The following is a 17,498-nucleotide window of genomic DNA, read 5'->3' as shown; positions in this document are numbered from 1 at the left end:
TGCCTACTCAGCTTTTAAACACTCACCGGACTTCCCCCGGATCCTCTGTGACCAGCACGTCCGTCTTGCAGCTGGCGATAGGGTTGATGGACAGCTCAACCGGCGGCACCACAAAGCTCTTGCTGACCGGCAGCCAAAGGCCTTGGCCCAGGCTGTAGGATGACCTGCATGAACAGCAACAACAGCAGCTCATCAGGGAGTGAGCTGAGACTGCCAACTTTAACAAGACAGCTGCTTATTAGCAGGAACCCATAATGACCAGAAAAAGCGGGGCCATTTTTTTGTCAAAGGGAAATATGTTGTGACAGCATAAACAGTGTAAGGAAGGCTTTGTATTAAAGTCTAAAGCTGGAATAGCTGATATGTAGATTGAGACTAATGAGAAACTGTAGCTCACTTTGTTCAGAGATGATACAAAACATTGTTAACTTCTGTAGAACTAGGCTGGTTGGAAACTACCATGCTGCACCAGATCTATTCCAACAGGGCGAACTTTTACACACATAGAAAAATAAATATGATTTGAAAGGAAAGTTTTTCAGCTTATCCAATCTAGCAGCAGTAACTATAATCTTGCTGTGCCAGACATGATCTTGTTACAAGAATACATGTCTGGAAACAACTTGTTAAACTTTGGGTGCAGGATTGAGCTACTAACAAGGCTATGTCCCCTCTTAAACCTGCCCCCAAAACTTCTAGTCCTTGTTTTAATGTCCATAGATTTGATAACACAAGTAAAACATGAAAGCTAACAAAACCTTGTTTTTAGCTAATCTTTATTCTGCAAAATGAGTATTTAATAATCAGTTCTACAAAACCACTTCAAACTTGTTATTCGAAGACAGTAACTGAGGTATCATGTCATCTAATTATAAACTATTACTTTTCCATTCAAAGTGGTAATGTGGTAACAAATTAACATTACCATGCCATAAACATGTCATAGCAGGTGTCATAAGCTATCATAGTTTGCCATAAAATCTTATATACAGTAAAATAACAGTGTCATATTATTATTATTATTATTATTAGATTATCAATATTTTTCATGACATATTTTTGTAATTCTCATTGTGTTCTCTGCTCAGATCTTATATCTACATGCTTAACTAAAACTTTTGGGGACACATTTCAGTCATGCCCACTTATGTTACATCTATGAGCTACGATAGACTTGTTGTCTGTCGGACAATGTTAATTAGCATACAATCATCCCCTACTTTGAGCTCTGCCTCCACAAGGCATCAGTTTATTCCCACCTTAATAAATACGTATTCCCACCCATTTCTCTTGGTTGTTCTGAGACATTCTCGATATCATGTCCAGCCCCATAAGACTACAGTAGCTATGAAGGAGCTCACTTGAAGATGAAGCATGTGTCGGTCAATTAGCCTGAAAATATAAGTCTAAGGTATCCAACAAGGGTGTCCTTTGTCCCTTCTTCTATTGGACAGACTTGATTTTGGCTACATTCTGTCTAAGCAAGGAAATCTCATTTTGTGAATAACCCTAAAGTGGATTTCTCAGTTATTCAGGTAACTGAAAAGCCTGTCCAATGCATGGAGAGGTGATGCATGTTATCAATCCACATGTTTTGGCTTATGTTATTGTAAATATATTTTATGTCAGGTATGGCAGCAGTTTGAAATGTAATCATATGCATAAAAAACGTACATTGAATAACTAAACAAGCAAATCAACTAGTAAAATCCTGAGAACACTTTACAGCTACATAACATTGATACAACTATGCTATAAACTTCTAATAACAGCTGTCATATGCTGTCAATAGTTCTAATGACAAAATTTGTTCAGTAATATATCAACAGCATATTACCATTACTGGTAATTGTCATGGCACATAACACAATGTTTGGTAACACTTTACTGTAGGGTACTGGTCATAAGTCTTTATGACACATACACAAGCTAATCATGACAACTGACATAATCCTACATAAATGTTTATAATTGGAATAGTGTTATTCACTACAAAAGTTACTTTTTCCAGTTTTAATCAATGTTAGCTAAAGTAGTCTTTATGACATATGACGCCTTAGCATTTATAAACGTTTATTTACAGTTATATTAGTTGTCACGACAAGCTTATGTAGATGTCATGTAGCCTTATGAACAGTAACCTCTAGTAAAGTGTTACCAATATTTGATGTCATGACAGATCATATCACATGCTGTTTTTGCTGATGAAAACTTTGTTTCCATTTTTTACATTTCATTATAACTAGACCAATAAAACCCCTTCAAACTTATTCAGAATAAAATGAACATTGATGCAAAGAACACTCTTCCTGTCATAGAAGTGACAATATGAAGGTTAAGCCTTGTTTCTGAGCCAGTTATTTTATGTAATCCTTATATAACTGCGGGTCGACGATAACAGACAACACATGAATCATCAGACGGACCACCCAGGAGTCAATACAGTGCATCAAGCAAAAGATCAACAAGGCTGTTGGCTGTCCTCTCACTGTTCTTTCTTTATAACTTCCGCCTCTGAGGCGTTCGCACCCTCCATGTCTAGCCATGGGCGTGCAGTAATCACCCGCCTGACTGCTATTCACTTTGTGTTTACTTTCATTGAAGTTGTGCGCTAACTGCGCAGTGACATTCTTGATAAAGCACTTAATGTTGTCTCCAGTGAACGGATCATTAGCTCGCTGAAATTAATCTACTTACTAACGAAAGAGGAATATTAAGTGGAGATCCTTCGCCTGGAGTTTTACAAATCAGTTTCTGCAAATCTAACTTTCTTGAATGTCACCCTGAGTTGGCTAACTGATGACAAGCTGCAAATTAGCATATGGTTTTGTAAAGTAAAAGAGCCAATCTGTAATATACCAAACAGAGGTCAAAGAATTTTTAGGAGAGGATGTGCTAACACATTTAAAAAGTGCATTGAGTTGACTTGATTCAAATGTGAACATTATCCCAACATAAATTAATGATTTTTATTCCTCAATCGTTTTGGTAACACTGAGGGGCAGCAACTGAAAGCTACCCAGCACCTACATATGCCATTCATATCAACTGGCATGAATTTATGTAAACAATTTGGTAACACTTTACTGTAGGGTTACAGACTACATGACACCTACATAAGCTTATCATGACAGCTGACATAACCCTGCACAAATGTTTATAAATGCTTATTCCAATTGGCATCATTTGTCATAAAAGTTACTTTAGATAACATCCAAATTGGCAAATGTAGAGAATAACGGATATTGGAAAAAGTATTTATAAATATTTACATAGGGTTATGTCAGCTGTTGTGATGAGCTTATGTTGGTGTCTTGTAGCCTCATGAACATAACCCTACATTAAAGTGTTACTGACAATTTTAAAGACTTATCCAAAGAACCACCAGTTGACAAAGACTGCATTTAAGAATGTTGATGTTATTTCACTTTAGCAAGTGTTATGACACCTTTTACTTGGTGGAATAAGACTTTACCAATTAAAAAAAAAATACATATATATATACATATATAGGTTTATGTCAGTTGCCATGAAAAGCTTATGTAGACTGATCTAGAGTAAATGTTACCATTATTTTTCACTTTACGTTTGTAAGTAGAAGAGGTGCAGAAATTGAGAATTTACATTTTTATGGGTAACACTTTATTTGGAGTGGTCCTTTGTAGATGATTAATAAACTCTTAACAGAGTATCAGTAACACATGAATAACATATCACTGAAGTAGCAGCAGTGAAGCTATTCGTTTCATATTGAAAGGACCACTCAAAATAGTGTCACCTATTTATGATTTATTGTCATTGCAGACTTGACTATTGATGCAGAATGTAAGCTGAATGGAGATGCAATGTAATTACATTGTCGTTGCATAGCAATACAATGACAATAACCCTAGACTTCTAAAAACACCTTGTCCATCAGTTATCAGCCTTGGTTCTTGTAAAGCTCCACCACTATGCGGACCTAGTCTCTGACCTATGATATAGACAAGTACACAGTGAATCACCTCAGATCAATACACACTTCCACTCATAAATAACACACCTATGGTCCAGCTCATCAGCTGACACTAGAAGGGCCATCGATTGGCTGCTTCTCCAAACCATCAATCAACTCCAGACCGGCTGCATTAAATGATTGTGTCATCAGCTGGTAGAGAGTGGTGACAGTCTGAGTAAGTAAGGTGACGGAGGAAGGGTGGTATCAATTTGAAGTAGGCCATTTTGGCTGGTGTTTTTGTAGCTTTGTGAAGATGCCGAAAATAAACAGCATTCTGTAGACTTTGTGCTTTGAAAGCTGAGAAACATTTACCTCATGAGCTTTGTAAATTCGCTAATTAAACAGTGATGGACGGTTAATTGGCAAGGCAAGAAATTATAATTACTATATGTAATGATTATGGCACGCTCCAACCTCGGTTGTGCAATCAGTCAGAACAGACGGATTGAGCTAATTAAGCTATGCGAGCGCGTTCATAATAGTTAAGGCTTCACACAAGGCAGCGTTCACACAGTATAATCCAATTATTAACCAAAATTGCTCAGAAACACCTTCACAGTCAGTGCGTCCAAGCTGACTACTGCACACTACACGCTTATTCATACACTATTAATAAATAAGTACTGTGTAATACACTATTCTTTAGCTTATACAGTGATGTGGGCCTTAATAAACATATTGCAGCTGCACAGCTATGACCTTTCACCTTTAAACTGTTAAGTGACCACTATTATGACTGAATCTTAGAGGTTTATTTTGTGTGAAAAAATGTCCAGTACTGTGCAAAAGTGCAAAAAAATTGAGATAAGAAAGCAAACCTGTGTTTTTCTAATTGCGTATTTCTAAGCAACATTGTTTATAACTAAAAAAAATCTCATTTTGTATTCGTTTTTTGTGTTTATTTCAATGTGAAACTTTTTTTTTTATTGGCAAAAAGTCATGTAATTAGTTTTAAAAATAGATTTAAAGCTGACGTAAACTTTTACACAGTAAATTTACAATATGGGAAAAAAAAATCAAATGTCCAAGTCATATAAATACTTCATTTCTTAATTTATTTTCAGTTTCATGATAATTAGGCCAAAATAAGTGATGAAAAATACTTAAATCTCATTTTGATAACTCATATGTAAGTTAGAACTTTATCGCTTCTGCAAAGTTATTTTTATGTGGCAGAACATTTTGACAAACACAATGATTAAGGCATCCCACAGCCTCGGTAGTGTAATCAGAGAAAATCAATAAACTGAACTACGCATTCGTAACACTTAAGTCTAACAGTATCACTTTTACAGTTTGTATGGATTTTCTGCCACAATGTCTGCCTCTATTAATCTGTTGACTTGGTATAAAATGAACCTCTTTTCCACTTTATTAGGTCTATCTACCCACCTCGTACATACACTACTGTACAAAACAACTTTGAGTCATATTAATGATACTTCTACATTGTGGACTGACACCAAAATATAAACCAATGGTTAATACATAAGTATTTTGGAAACGATGGGAAGTTATGAGGTGGTGAAAAACATGTTTTACTACATAATAAACTGTCAATAATGTATAGTATAAAAGTATAGTAATCTCAAAATCACTACACACAGCTTTTTAATCAAAGAGATATAGTCACTGCTTTCAATTATGAGGCCTTCTGGACATTAATGTTACAGTAAGACCATTTGTGATGCTGTAAATCTTTCATAGTTATCATGGAATCATCTACAGCTCTGTTTATCATGGAAAATGTCTTGTTTTACAGCTTTGTAAAACTGTAGAAACCTACAGATTATTATAATTATTGTATACATGTATCTGCCACAAGATGGATTTCATGTTAATGAAAATAGAAATTCCAAATTTTTGATCTCTAATGTTCGCTCATTGCCCAATTTCTCAAAAACACCCACCATATAAGTATGTTTTATAGGTTTACAGCAGTGGACCCCTGTCTTATGGCCAAAGTGTGGTTTTATGGTGTGGTTGCAATTAACAGTTTGAAGACTGATGGTTACTCCTTTTAATCTCCTCAATTTATCAGCAATTTACTTGCTCTTACTCATCTATCAATGGAAAGGGACCGCAAGGGTGGGGTACATCTAGGATAATAATCTGGCAGCTCAGTCTTCAGTTTATTTATTTTTTTGAGGTCATCAACTTCTCTGAGTTCTAAATTTAGCACTCAGCGCTGGACTTTCCAAAGGAATCAATTCCGTGCGAGGCTCGTGAAAAGCCCTCCGAGTTGCTGTTAAATCCAGCCTCCAGTCACTGTGGCCCTTGCCCTCCATCTAAAATGTCAGGAAGGATGCGTCCATCAAGAAGGCGTGCCGTCAAAAGGCCTGGCACTGAAAGCTCCTGAAAAAGCCCTGAGCCAGAACATCGCCCGAGGCCAGAGTGGTCCTGGAGCCCCCTTTCCATCACCCCTGGGGATTTTGTCTGGCCTTGTTCTGCTCAGAAAGCTGCAATTGGAAGGACACCCTGTCTGAAATGGAGTCTGTTGGGCTGTGACGTGTGTCTGGGGAGCGGGTCTCAGCGCACACCTGCTCATGCGTTCGGACAGTGGACTGCTCACCTGAAGATCTTCTCTGGTGCCTGCTCTCCTGTGACCAGGTCGTAACCCTTCTCCAGATTTGAGTATGGCCACGGCCTGCAGGACCCAAGCAGGGACACACAAAAATGAGGAAATATAAAGGAAATTGGATCAAATGAATAAAAGAAAGCAACAGTTAAGCCTTAGCAATAAAAGCAGTCAGTGAAATTTTATGTAAACATTAAATAAGAGTATTATGGCACTGTTAGATGCCATGTATTTAAATAAAGGGGTCACTAAAATGTAAGTGAAGCATAGTTGGCTTTTTAATGTAAGAGGTAAGATGGTTATTATATGGTTTTTCACTGGAGGAGCTTAATCAGTGATTACTAATGACAGTAACACTTTAACCCTTTAAATAGCCAAGAAAGACTGGTCAGTCCAAATTTTCACCACACACTTCAATAACCTAAAAATAGCTCAGCTAGTTTGCATTGTAACCCGTGTAGTTACTGAATAATAAGCCTTAATATGTAATAAGTATGAGATTTTAAAGGTTTAATGACATACTACAATTAATAATTAATTACCTACTACATTACATTTGATATAATCCATAAATAAGTCATGGCAGATGTCATTCACTGTCATTTGTCAGTATGTCATTGCTTTTGGGATAAAACTTTGTAGCTCTGCTTTTGCTGTTTTTATTTTTATTAATTTCTTACATTTCGAGAACACAAGCTGCCATGGACTCTGTGTTAAAACCTCATGATGAATGGACCAATAGAAATGGTCCAAAATGGTCCTGAATGCTTTGCTTCTCTTGTAAAGTTACTTCTTTGATAGGAGGTTTTGTCCAACAGTGCCAATTTTTGCATGGTTATGTCAATGAGTGCATTTACATGCACTCAATAATTCAATCATAAAAAGATATCTGCAGTTATCTGTTTATTCAAATGGTCGTGTAAACAGCATACTCTGATCTAGAAATCTGATTAAGAAATCTGATAAAGAGATCTGGATTTTAGCTCAGTAATCAGATTTCTCGGTGCATGTAAACTCTTACTCTGATTTCTTTCAGATTTCTCAGTCTGTGCATGTGAGAAAACAGGAAACCGGAAATAAGCAGGCAGCATTGCCACATGATGGCAGGAAACCACTGTTAAAGCAACGCTGAAACCAAATACATTTGACGAAATGAAAGATTTAAATATTCTTTGTCTTTTTGATGAGGTATGTTCATCTTTTCAGGTAAAGTGGTGCGGTGTTTTTAAAAAAACAGCCTCAGCATGAAGTTTGAATTTTACATTACGTTTACGACACGTCTTCTTCTGTGAGTTTGTTGGCTGGTTGCAAAGCAGAAATCCGATTACTGCCTGACTCATGTAGACCTGGAGTTTCCCCATTATCTGGTTACCCAAATGCATGTAAACACATTGATTGGATTACTGACAAAATCTGATTTTCTGCAGTTTGGATTATTCATCAATTATGAAGTGCATGTAAACACACTCAGTGAGGGTTGGTGTTATATTTCTCAATAAAGCTGATCCAGAAGTCATCCAAGGCCCAGTTCTGATGCCTGATGCACCAGAATGTAACTGCTGCTCCATTTAAGATGAAACTGGAAAATTTGAATGAGAAGCTGGCGAATAGCTGACTTCAGCTTCAGGGGTGGGCAATAATAAATAATTATCACTCCCCCCCCTCTTTGAAAGCATATGATGTAACTAATGCCCAGCAGTGAGGTTGCTAAATTTTTCCCTCCTCTGCTATCAGACTGGCAGGGCAACCTACAGAGCCTGTTAATGAGGTAACGTTGTTTTCATTTGAGGGTCCCATTTCGTAGGGAAGATTTAAAAAACTACCCCTTGTAACTTAGTTCCAAGGAGCAAGGTGACACTCAAAAACAAGGGGTAGAGGTAAAAATAAGAAATGGGACTGGGCCTTAGTGTCTACACTTTTTTAAATATTGTATCAACATCAGCAAACAGGGTCTTGAAACATATCAGGTAGCAACACAATCTGTCCTCTAATTCTATTAGTTCCCTTTCAGCTGCGTCATCGTTGTGGACTGTTTTCCTCCAGTCTTTAGGAGAACTGCCAGGAGGAAAGCCCAAGACCTGTGGTGGCATTTTATTGGCTCAGCTGCATCCTGGCCAGGTTAATTAACATGCACAGCCAGAGTCAGAGAGGGTAGTAACACTTCACTGGGCTTATGGAGAGGTGATGAAGCTTATTTTCTCATCTCTCCCTCTCTCTCTCTCTCTGTCTCTCTGTATCTCTCTTCCTTTCTTTCAATTAACTCTCTTTCTGCATTTCCCTTCTCTCTTGCACTTCACCTCATTTCTCTTTTCTTGCTTTCTCTCATTCTCTTTTTTTGTTTTTCTCTCCCTCTTTATTTCCGTTCTCTCTCTCTCTCTCTTTCTCTATCTCTCTCTCTCTATCTCTATCTCTCTCTCTCTGTGTGTGTGTCTGTATGGTGGAGTTTTACCCTTCGTTGCGGCCCCAGTCAGTGCGGACACAGAGGTGTTTGTGTTCCGGGTCAGGAGAGTAACCCTCCAAACAGCTGCATTCACCTTTAAAGGGCAGAGAGAGAGAGAGACAGAGAGAGATAAAGAGAGTGAGAAAGAGAGAAGAGAAAGAGATGGCACAAGAAAGAGTGAGTGCAAGAGAAGGATAAAAGAAAAAAGAGAAAGGGGAGAGAGGTATAGAGGTAGAGAGAGAGGGAAAGAGAGACAAAGAGAGAAAGAGGGAGTGAGAAAGTAGAAAAAAGAAGGAGAGAGAAAGGGAGAGAGGCAGAGAGAGTGAGACAAAGGAGAGAAAGAAAGGGAGATATAGAGGTAGAGAGAGGGAAAGAGAGAAAAGGAGAGAAAGCAGGATAGAGATACAGAGAGAGAGAGAGAGAGAGAGAGAGAGAGAGAGAGAGAGAGAGAGAGAGAGAGAGAGAGAGAAAGAAGGAAAGAAAGAGGGAGAGAGAGAAAGACAGACATTCATTTATCTGACTGACAAATAAATTCCCAGTGTGTATTACCCTCAAACCACCCCATCCTCATCTGTCACATGGAGTGCTTGCATCCAATAAACCCTCAGCACAATCATCTTAACCCTTTAAACACACTCAGCTTTCTCCTTCACCCTGACCTCCTCATCTACTCCACAGCCCCGCCCTGCTCAACAAAAAGGTAAACAAAAGCAATAAACCACACTCAGCTGTATGTTACAGTAACTTTGCCACAGTTACAGACTGTGTTCATGTAGCCTCTTTAGGTCGACCTCTTAGTGGAAATCAAATGTCATATTTTTTAAGTTATGTAATTATATTAAATATGTTTATATCTACTGTGCTTTATGTTTACATCTGCTGTCACATTACAGAATGGTTTAAAGCTGAAACTGGTTACATTGTCACAACACTAGCAACATAAATGCTAGCTAAATGTTAGGAAACTTGGCAGATACAATTATTTTAAGTTATTATATACTTCCTTTTACTGCTGGAAATAAAAACTACAGAAAAAACTGCTGTTCCAGTCTGATTACAAATGTAATTACATTTATGTTACTATCCCTGTGTAAATACATGAGAGAGAATAGGCTGGTACAACTATTAAGATACACTTGTGTAATTACATAGGCTGTACTTCTGTAATCCATCTGTAACAGTGACTAAATCATTAGTAGTTACATTGTTGTTGCATATGTTGTTCGCATGTAACTACACAGTTATTACAGACACTTAATATGAAGCGGCACCACATCTGGTTTCCTTCTGTTTTGATTGTCAATTATCATTTGGTGTTATTGTTGTGTATAAAGTTCTGTTTTGCAGAAAGAAAAAAAAAATGTTTTACATTTTGCCACATATTCATCATTGAAACAAATAAGGAAAACAAGAGTAGACTCGAAACTGTCAATACAGAATGTGAACCAAATATCCGTGACTATGCAATTTCATATATCTATAGTTAATAAACATGGTTTTTCAAGGGTTCTTAAGTAAAGAAAATCATTCTATATGGAACCATGAACATTAAAAGAACCCTTTACATTGTAAAAACATTCTTCAGATTGATGAAGAACGTGTTATATGGTTCTATATAGAACCTTTTTGGAAAGGACTTTATATAGTACCATAAAGGGCTCTTCTGTTATAACAAGCTTGACACTGTAGCAATAGAGGAACCCTTTTTGGTGCAATAAAGAACCACATTCTCCATCAATCTGAAAAAAAAAATGTTTAACAATGCAAAGAACCCTTTAATCATGTAGAACAAGTTTCTAAACTGAAGAACCCTTTGAAGAAACATCTTTTTTAGAAGTGCATGATTAAGGATTCCTTGCATCATTAAAGTGTTCTTCAGATTGATGGAGAGCAAGTTTTCTATGGTTCTTTACAGAACCTTTGACCTTTGAAAAGGGTTTTATAAAGCAGCAAAGGGCCCTTCTTTCATAACAAGCCTGACATTGCAACAATAGAGAAACACTTTTTGGTGCTATATAGAACTGGTTCCAAAAAGGTGCTATGTAGATCATGCAAATGTTTCTTTGAGCATTCATAGTACTATGTAGAACCGGTGTCTAAACTGAAGAACCCTTGAAGAACCATCTTTTACAAGATTTCATGATTAAAGTGTTCTTTGCATAGTGAAAGGGATCGCATGATTGCCGCTGAAAGTGTGTTATAAGGTTCTACATAGAACTTTTTTGAAAAGGGTAATACATAGCAGCAAAAAGGGTTCTTCTATTGTTACAGACTTGACATTGTAACAACAAAAGAATCATTTTTGTTGCAACATTAAACCATTTTTAAAAGGTTCTACAAAACATTCTCCTTCGATTTGAGGAACCATTTTCAAAGTAATGAACCGTTTAACCATGCAAAGAGTAGTTCTTTCATTTTCTTTGCTAAAGAACCCTTAAAGAACCATAGCTTTTAAGAATGTATGTAATTATAAATGTATTCATCTATGTGAATAGTTTACTGTCACTGATAATAACTGCAGATCTCCCCGACACCATGACCTCATCAGTTATTCTAGAACCTTGTGCCCCTTAAAGACTCTAAGCTGAGAAACCGGTCATCTCAGCTATTCTGGCAAGGTCACAGTCAGTCCTCTGAGTGTGTGGAATGAGGTGATCCGTGAATGCAGCCACACAAACAACAGCCCACTTGTCAAAGAAACCCCCCAGAGAAAGCACACCCTGTACAGCTGGAGAGGGTCTATTTAGACAATGACAGAGGGGGGTGTGGAAGAGGTGAGAGCTGGAGGTAAGACGGCTTTGTGTATGTGATTTTTACAGAAAACAGTCTGTTACCAAGCTGAACTTTCATTCAGTAGGAAATATCATGGTGTGTGGATGTGCGGTGAGCATGACTGGACGCTGAGAACGGTTATTTTCCCTCAGCTACAAACACTTTGCATGCACAAGATCCTGGAAAAAAAATTGCCTCCGAATCATCTCATGCCAAAACAACGGCTGCTCGCATAAAACTGACATTCCGCGAAATCACAGGCTGAGTCAACGTCAGCCGTACAATGCGCTGAAGGCTCGACGCACTCGGTTTCAGGCGTGAACAGGAAACATTCTGCCAGAATGACGTGCGGAAAACTAGTGTATGTGCCATTTGTGTTCTTGCGCAAAAGTCAGAGATCAACCTTGGTTTATTTCATTTACACTCAAAACTGTTAAGCTGCTCATTTGGTCAAAGAAAAAAAAAAAACAGTAAACATATATTTTAAATATTCTCTAACCAGCACGAATCAGCCTGCAACTGTTTCTATTTTATTTTATTTTTTATTCTTATTTAACTTAAAGTAATTTATGGTATGTTTTAGTTATTATTTCATTTTTATTATTCTGTTCTTATTTGTGCCCTGCGATGGACTGGCGACCTGTCCAGGGTGTATCCTGCCTTCCGCCCAATGACAGCTGGGATAGGCTCCAGCACCCCACTGCGACCCAGAAGGATAAGCGGTTTAGTTGATGTATGTATATATGTATGTTCTTATTTGTTTTCACATTGCCAAGTTATTGTTTTACCTAATTTACATATTTTTTTCATTAATTTCATTAATTATTTTATACCTTTAGTCAGGGAACAGAAGTTGGATTGTCTCCACACACCCCATCTCATCTCCAGGCTTTTTATTTTATTGCTCTGTTTTAAAACGTTAGGTTACGAATGAAGTAACTGTGTAACCTTGGGTACCTTTACATGTCGGTAACCAAGTAGCATTCACCATAATTACATTATGACAAGCAGGCCAACATTGCAAACTTGCAAACGAAGCATTAACTATTGTTAAGCTAATGATAATCTTAATTAACCACAATTGCTTTGTTCAGTAGGAAAAATGGTACGTGATTCTAGAAAAAACTGCCTTCAAATCATCTTATGCCAGAATAACAGCAGGTGAAGTCTGCTTGCATGAAATCACAGGTTGAGTCAGCAACAAAACAATGCACTGGCTTGTTTTTAGAAATTCTAAATTTGTCCACTTGTCTACTTCTGATGATGAAATGTCTAGCATATGAAACGATGTTGCTATTATATCAAAAACTCTTTTTTCTCCAAAGGACCTCATCAAACTGGCCTTGAACTCACTCGCTCAGGTTTAACAAAGAAAATTAGCTCCCAAGTAACTTCTGCTGCTTCCTAAGAGTGAAGCTTTGCATCAGTAGCCACATTTACATGCAGGCTAATAACCAGTTAGTAGTCCAACCAGCAGCTTAATCGGAAAAGAATACGTCTATGTAAACATCTCAATCAGAATCGACTAGTCCGATTGAAGCCACTTGGGATAGGATTCCTATCCAACCGAACAAGGTGGGTAATCCTGTAAATAAGAACAAAGTAGAAGAGTAATAACCATGTAAACACCTGTATCTGATTACATTCCCTATTGGAAAGTTTAAGTATGTTTTGTTCATGTGTGTCGCATCATAGTGAAAGCTTATAACAATCAACATGGCGGGAGCAGAAACTGGTCTGCAGAGGAGATGAAGTTTATACTTTGAGCTTTAAAAGACGGTGGTGGGACGGACGTCCAGCTTATGTGTCTCAGAACACGACGTCTTCCTCTCGGCCTTCTTTAATAAGGACATGTGAAGGACGTTTTCCTGACATCATTTTAAAGCAATTAAAAACACAAGCACTGCTCACTGCTGCTCATCTCACTCTGACTCGGCTTATGTGATGCTGGTTGTCATGGTAACATCTACATTAAGTGTTACTAGACGTATGAATGTAATTATGGATCAGATTATCTGTAGGATGTAAACAGAGATTTTCCATCAGATTGTTGAGAAGAGAGAGTATTATAAACGCCTCAGTCTTAATCTATAATCAGAATGTATTCAATCAGATTGGCAAAAATCCTTGCATGTAAACACAGCCAGTGACACTACATGCCCTTGTTTCTTTGGCTTTTTTGGACACCATTTGAAAAATCCAGCAGCACTTCACATTGATTGAACATTTTGTGACAAATCGACCAATAGAAATGCTTCAAAATGGGTTAGTCATTCTAATGATTCTTGCATTCATGTGCATTCTTTTCATCTCTTTTACAGATTCCATTTCAGAGCTATGACGTTTTATGCCTCTTTCTCAGAAAATGAAGATAGTCATTGAAAATTTGAGGTCAGTTAAATGAATTTATAAATAAAATGTTTGTTTTTATAGTCATGCATCAACACATCAGATCAAAACAGAGTTTTTCAGCTCTCTGTCTGAGCTCTTTTATTTTTATGCACACAGAAATCAAAAAGAAAAAAAAGGAGTGAGTTCTTGTTTGTCAGCTGCACTGTGGCTCCCAGGAAGCTGATTTATGATCTGTCAAAAGATATGAGCAGCAAGATTCATAAATCAAAAAGTAAAAAAAAGCCAAAATAATAAAGTCTGCTCCCGTTGTGAACTTCTAGCATTGCTTTCCTTTCTGTTCCTCTACTTCATGTTTTACTTCTTTTCCAGTGGAAAACCCTGCCAGAATGTTCTGCCCATGATGGTAGATTATTTTGTCTAGGTTTGATGAAAAACAATCCCATCAGTGTATGAAACAAGCTTCATATTTGTTCTACAGGGTGAAACATAATAAGGTCAGTCAGCCTCAAGCAATATATAGGTTGACCTAAACCAGCAGCTCCTCATTTGTATCCATTTGACCTCATGCAAGTCTCAGTTTTGTATTTTTCAGTATTTTCTTTGTATTTTGAGAATTGTATTTTGTATTTTTCTTTTTTCCATATTTACAATTAAGGATGTTCATTATGGCTAATTAAATCTCTTCTAAATTGAAGACCATTTGAAGAGATATTCAGGTAACTACAAGAAAACAAAGCTTTGTATTTCATAGAAACAGCATACACTGATGCTCTGGTGCTAGCATGCTAAATCAGCAGCACAAATGAAAATTCACCAGCAATAAGAAGTTTACATTTGACAAATTTGTTTTATTTATTTATTTATTTTTTTTAAACAGCCAAGGGAAATCTTTTGGTCACTGTGGGTCAATGCTAACACTAGAACTTACCAGTGCAGCAGTAGACTGGGGTGAACTGGTTATGTTGCATGTAATTCCTAGTCATTTTATTTTATAAGTACTGCAGGATGACTTACATACAATTTGTTCTTGTATTATTCTATTGGACGATTCTGGTCATATGACTTCAGGTCGTGGCTCAATTCAGCTGTATTGCAGCCAGTATACAGAGAGCAACTCATGCTCAGAACAGTTCTTAATCCTTTGCAATCCTTTCATGTTGATTCTAGGAGAAGCTCTGCTGTGAGTTCATATTGTCTATTTATGTTCTCTACTAGCAGTTATATAATTTTTGTGTGATTACATAGTAGTTTGGCATTATATTTTACAAGCTGTTTACCTCTCTCATTACACTTTTAAGCCATTCTTGGCTTTACAGTCAGTGTTACTTCACTGTTTATATATGCAGTCGATGAATTGTCTATATGTGTTACTTGGATTATTCTAACATATTTGTTAGTATGATTTGTATTAGAAAAGAGTTGTATTTTATATTTGTTATTTCAGTAAGATTGAAGTTGTGTTCACAAGATCAAAGAGAAACACTGCAAGCTCATGTTGCTCAAGACATATAAGTAAAGAACACTGAGCATTACTTTGGCACTTGTTTTCATTCAAGCTTTCAAGATCTCACTGTTTAGCTACTGGAGGGGACATATGTATATTTCTTTGGATAACACTGAGAATGAAAAGTTCTAGCTAATGCAGGCTGGAAAATTGTAAGCCTAGTTAGCGCTACAGCTGCACTACCTTTGGCAACATGTTTACGTTAGAACTGATATTTCATAGCAGTAAAGTATAATACAGTATACTATCTTAATCGCATGTCACACACAACAGTCTTAATAAAGCTTAATAGCATTTTACTGTAGCCTGTAATTATTATTAGTTCTTTATATTTTCTCCCTGACTTATCCTGATGCAGCATAACAAATACATAAATAGTAATATCAGTATTCAAATACATGCTCATGGAATGATTAACTGAGTATTAAATTACCAATTCACATTCATATTTTATTTATTTATTTATTTGCATTTTCAGTTATTTCACATTGCATTTGGTCTAACACATGAGACTCAGCTCAAGAAGAGCACTGAGAATTATTGCACTACAGACATCAAAATATTAACCCTAAGAATTTTACTATTATCAATTAATGTCCTATTCAATGTAATTACATAATAATTATTCATTCATTACAAAGTTAGCAATGTAATGAATTACGTTATTTCTTATTTATTTATTTTTTCATAATTTTTCCATTAGTTTTTATGTTTTCAATAAAAATTGAAAAAAAATTTGCAAAACAAATAAAAAACAAGCCAAAAATTGTAATGAAATTCAAATCATAATAATCTCCCCACTTACTTACAAACACAATTGTGGTACAGTTTGAAAGTTTACAATCTGCACTTTCCAATGAATTGTTTGTCTGAATGAGCTATGAGTGAGATGTAGTGACTATGAAAGTACACCATCCTTTTGATACTGGAGCAATAAATGCGATCACTAGGAGCTTTACTATGGTGTCATTACAGTCAAATATGAACTGCTTGATTGTCTATTGTTATGAACCTCTTGAAAATATTCATGTGAATTCACATTAAAACTACATTTCCAATGTATGTACCATGGAGAACAGATAACTCTGGCGCTTTCACTTCCTCATATTCAGTTTAGAAAGAAATTGGTCATTCTGTTATTCCACATGGCGACGTTACAGCAAGATCAAAAACAAATAGTTGTTTCATAGCAGGCTATGAGGCAGCATGACTGAGAAAGCATATTGAGCTGCACCAATATTATAAGACATGCAAATTCATGGCCTCAGGGATGCGAGACATCAGTGAAGTCAGATATGAGAACTAAACTGTGCTCGATTCATAACCAGGAGAAAATAACTAACTCTAAACTACTGCAGGCTGGCAGTGAATCAGTGACTAGAGTGAAATTACAAACACTAAAGGCTGGTTGTGAATGCTGCTGCTGGATTCATTACATTTCATAAACTAGAGTGGCAAAGAGCAGGAAGAAATAAAAATATGCAATAAAGCACCCTCACATTTATTTACACCAGGCTAAAAAATGCTCATATTATTTGCATCATATTTAAATGGCTCTAATCTCTGACTCACATTTCATAGAGTTGTGAAAAGCTAAAGAAAAGATTCTAATTGGTCTGACTTGGTTTTGCAGAATGAATGAAGAAGTCCTTTACCTAAATGTAAAACTGGTCAGGATTTAATTTGCTAGCATTTAATGTCATCATCTTATAGTGCCAAGAAGGCAAGTATTGCAAATATGAAAGAGCCAATATCCTATGTTTTTCTAGCACTTACCACTTATGTATGGGTTTGAGTATTAAAAAGCCTTAATATTTTCCATTTTCCTCTCTATGTTCATTAGAAAAGAATGTTA

General features: G+C 36.6%; 1 protein-coding gene across 1 annotated transcript in view; it reads right to left on the bottom strand.

Moving 5' to 3' along the window:
• LOC118814606 (astrotactin-2-like) overlaps window positions 1–17,498 on the bottom strand; it is a 697,894-nt gene that overhangs the window by 283,746 nt on the left and 396,650 nt on the right. The window contains exons 9-11 of the mRNA XM_036580304.1: window positions 9,025–9,109; window positions 6,570–6,644; window positions 27–164 (exon numbers count right to left, since the gene is read on the bottom strand). Coding sequence (XP_036436197.1) covers window positions 27–164; window positions 6,570–6,644; window positions 9,025–9,109 — 298 coding nt within the window. The remainder of the gene's footprint in view (window positions 1–26; window positions 165–6,569; window positions 6,645–9,024; window positions 9,110–17,498) is intronic.

This window comes from Colossoma macropomum, unplaced genomic scaffold (genome assembly GCF_904425465.1).
Source record: "Colossoma macropomum unplaced genomic scaffold, Colossoma_macropomum, whole genome shotgun sequence".
In the NCBI taxonomy this organism is placed as follows: domain Eukaryota; kingdom Metazoa; phylum Chordata; class Actinopteri; order Characiformes; family Serrasalmidae; genus Colossoma; species Colossoma macropomum.
Note: the sequence above shows the minus strand (reverse complement) of the source record. Positions and strands in the feature narration are given on the sequence as shown.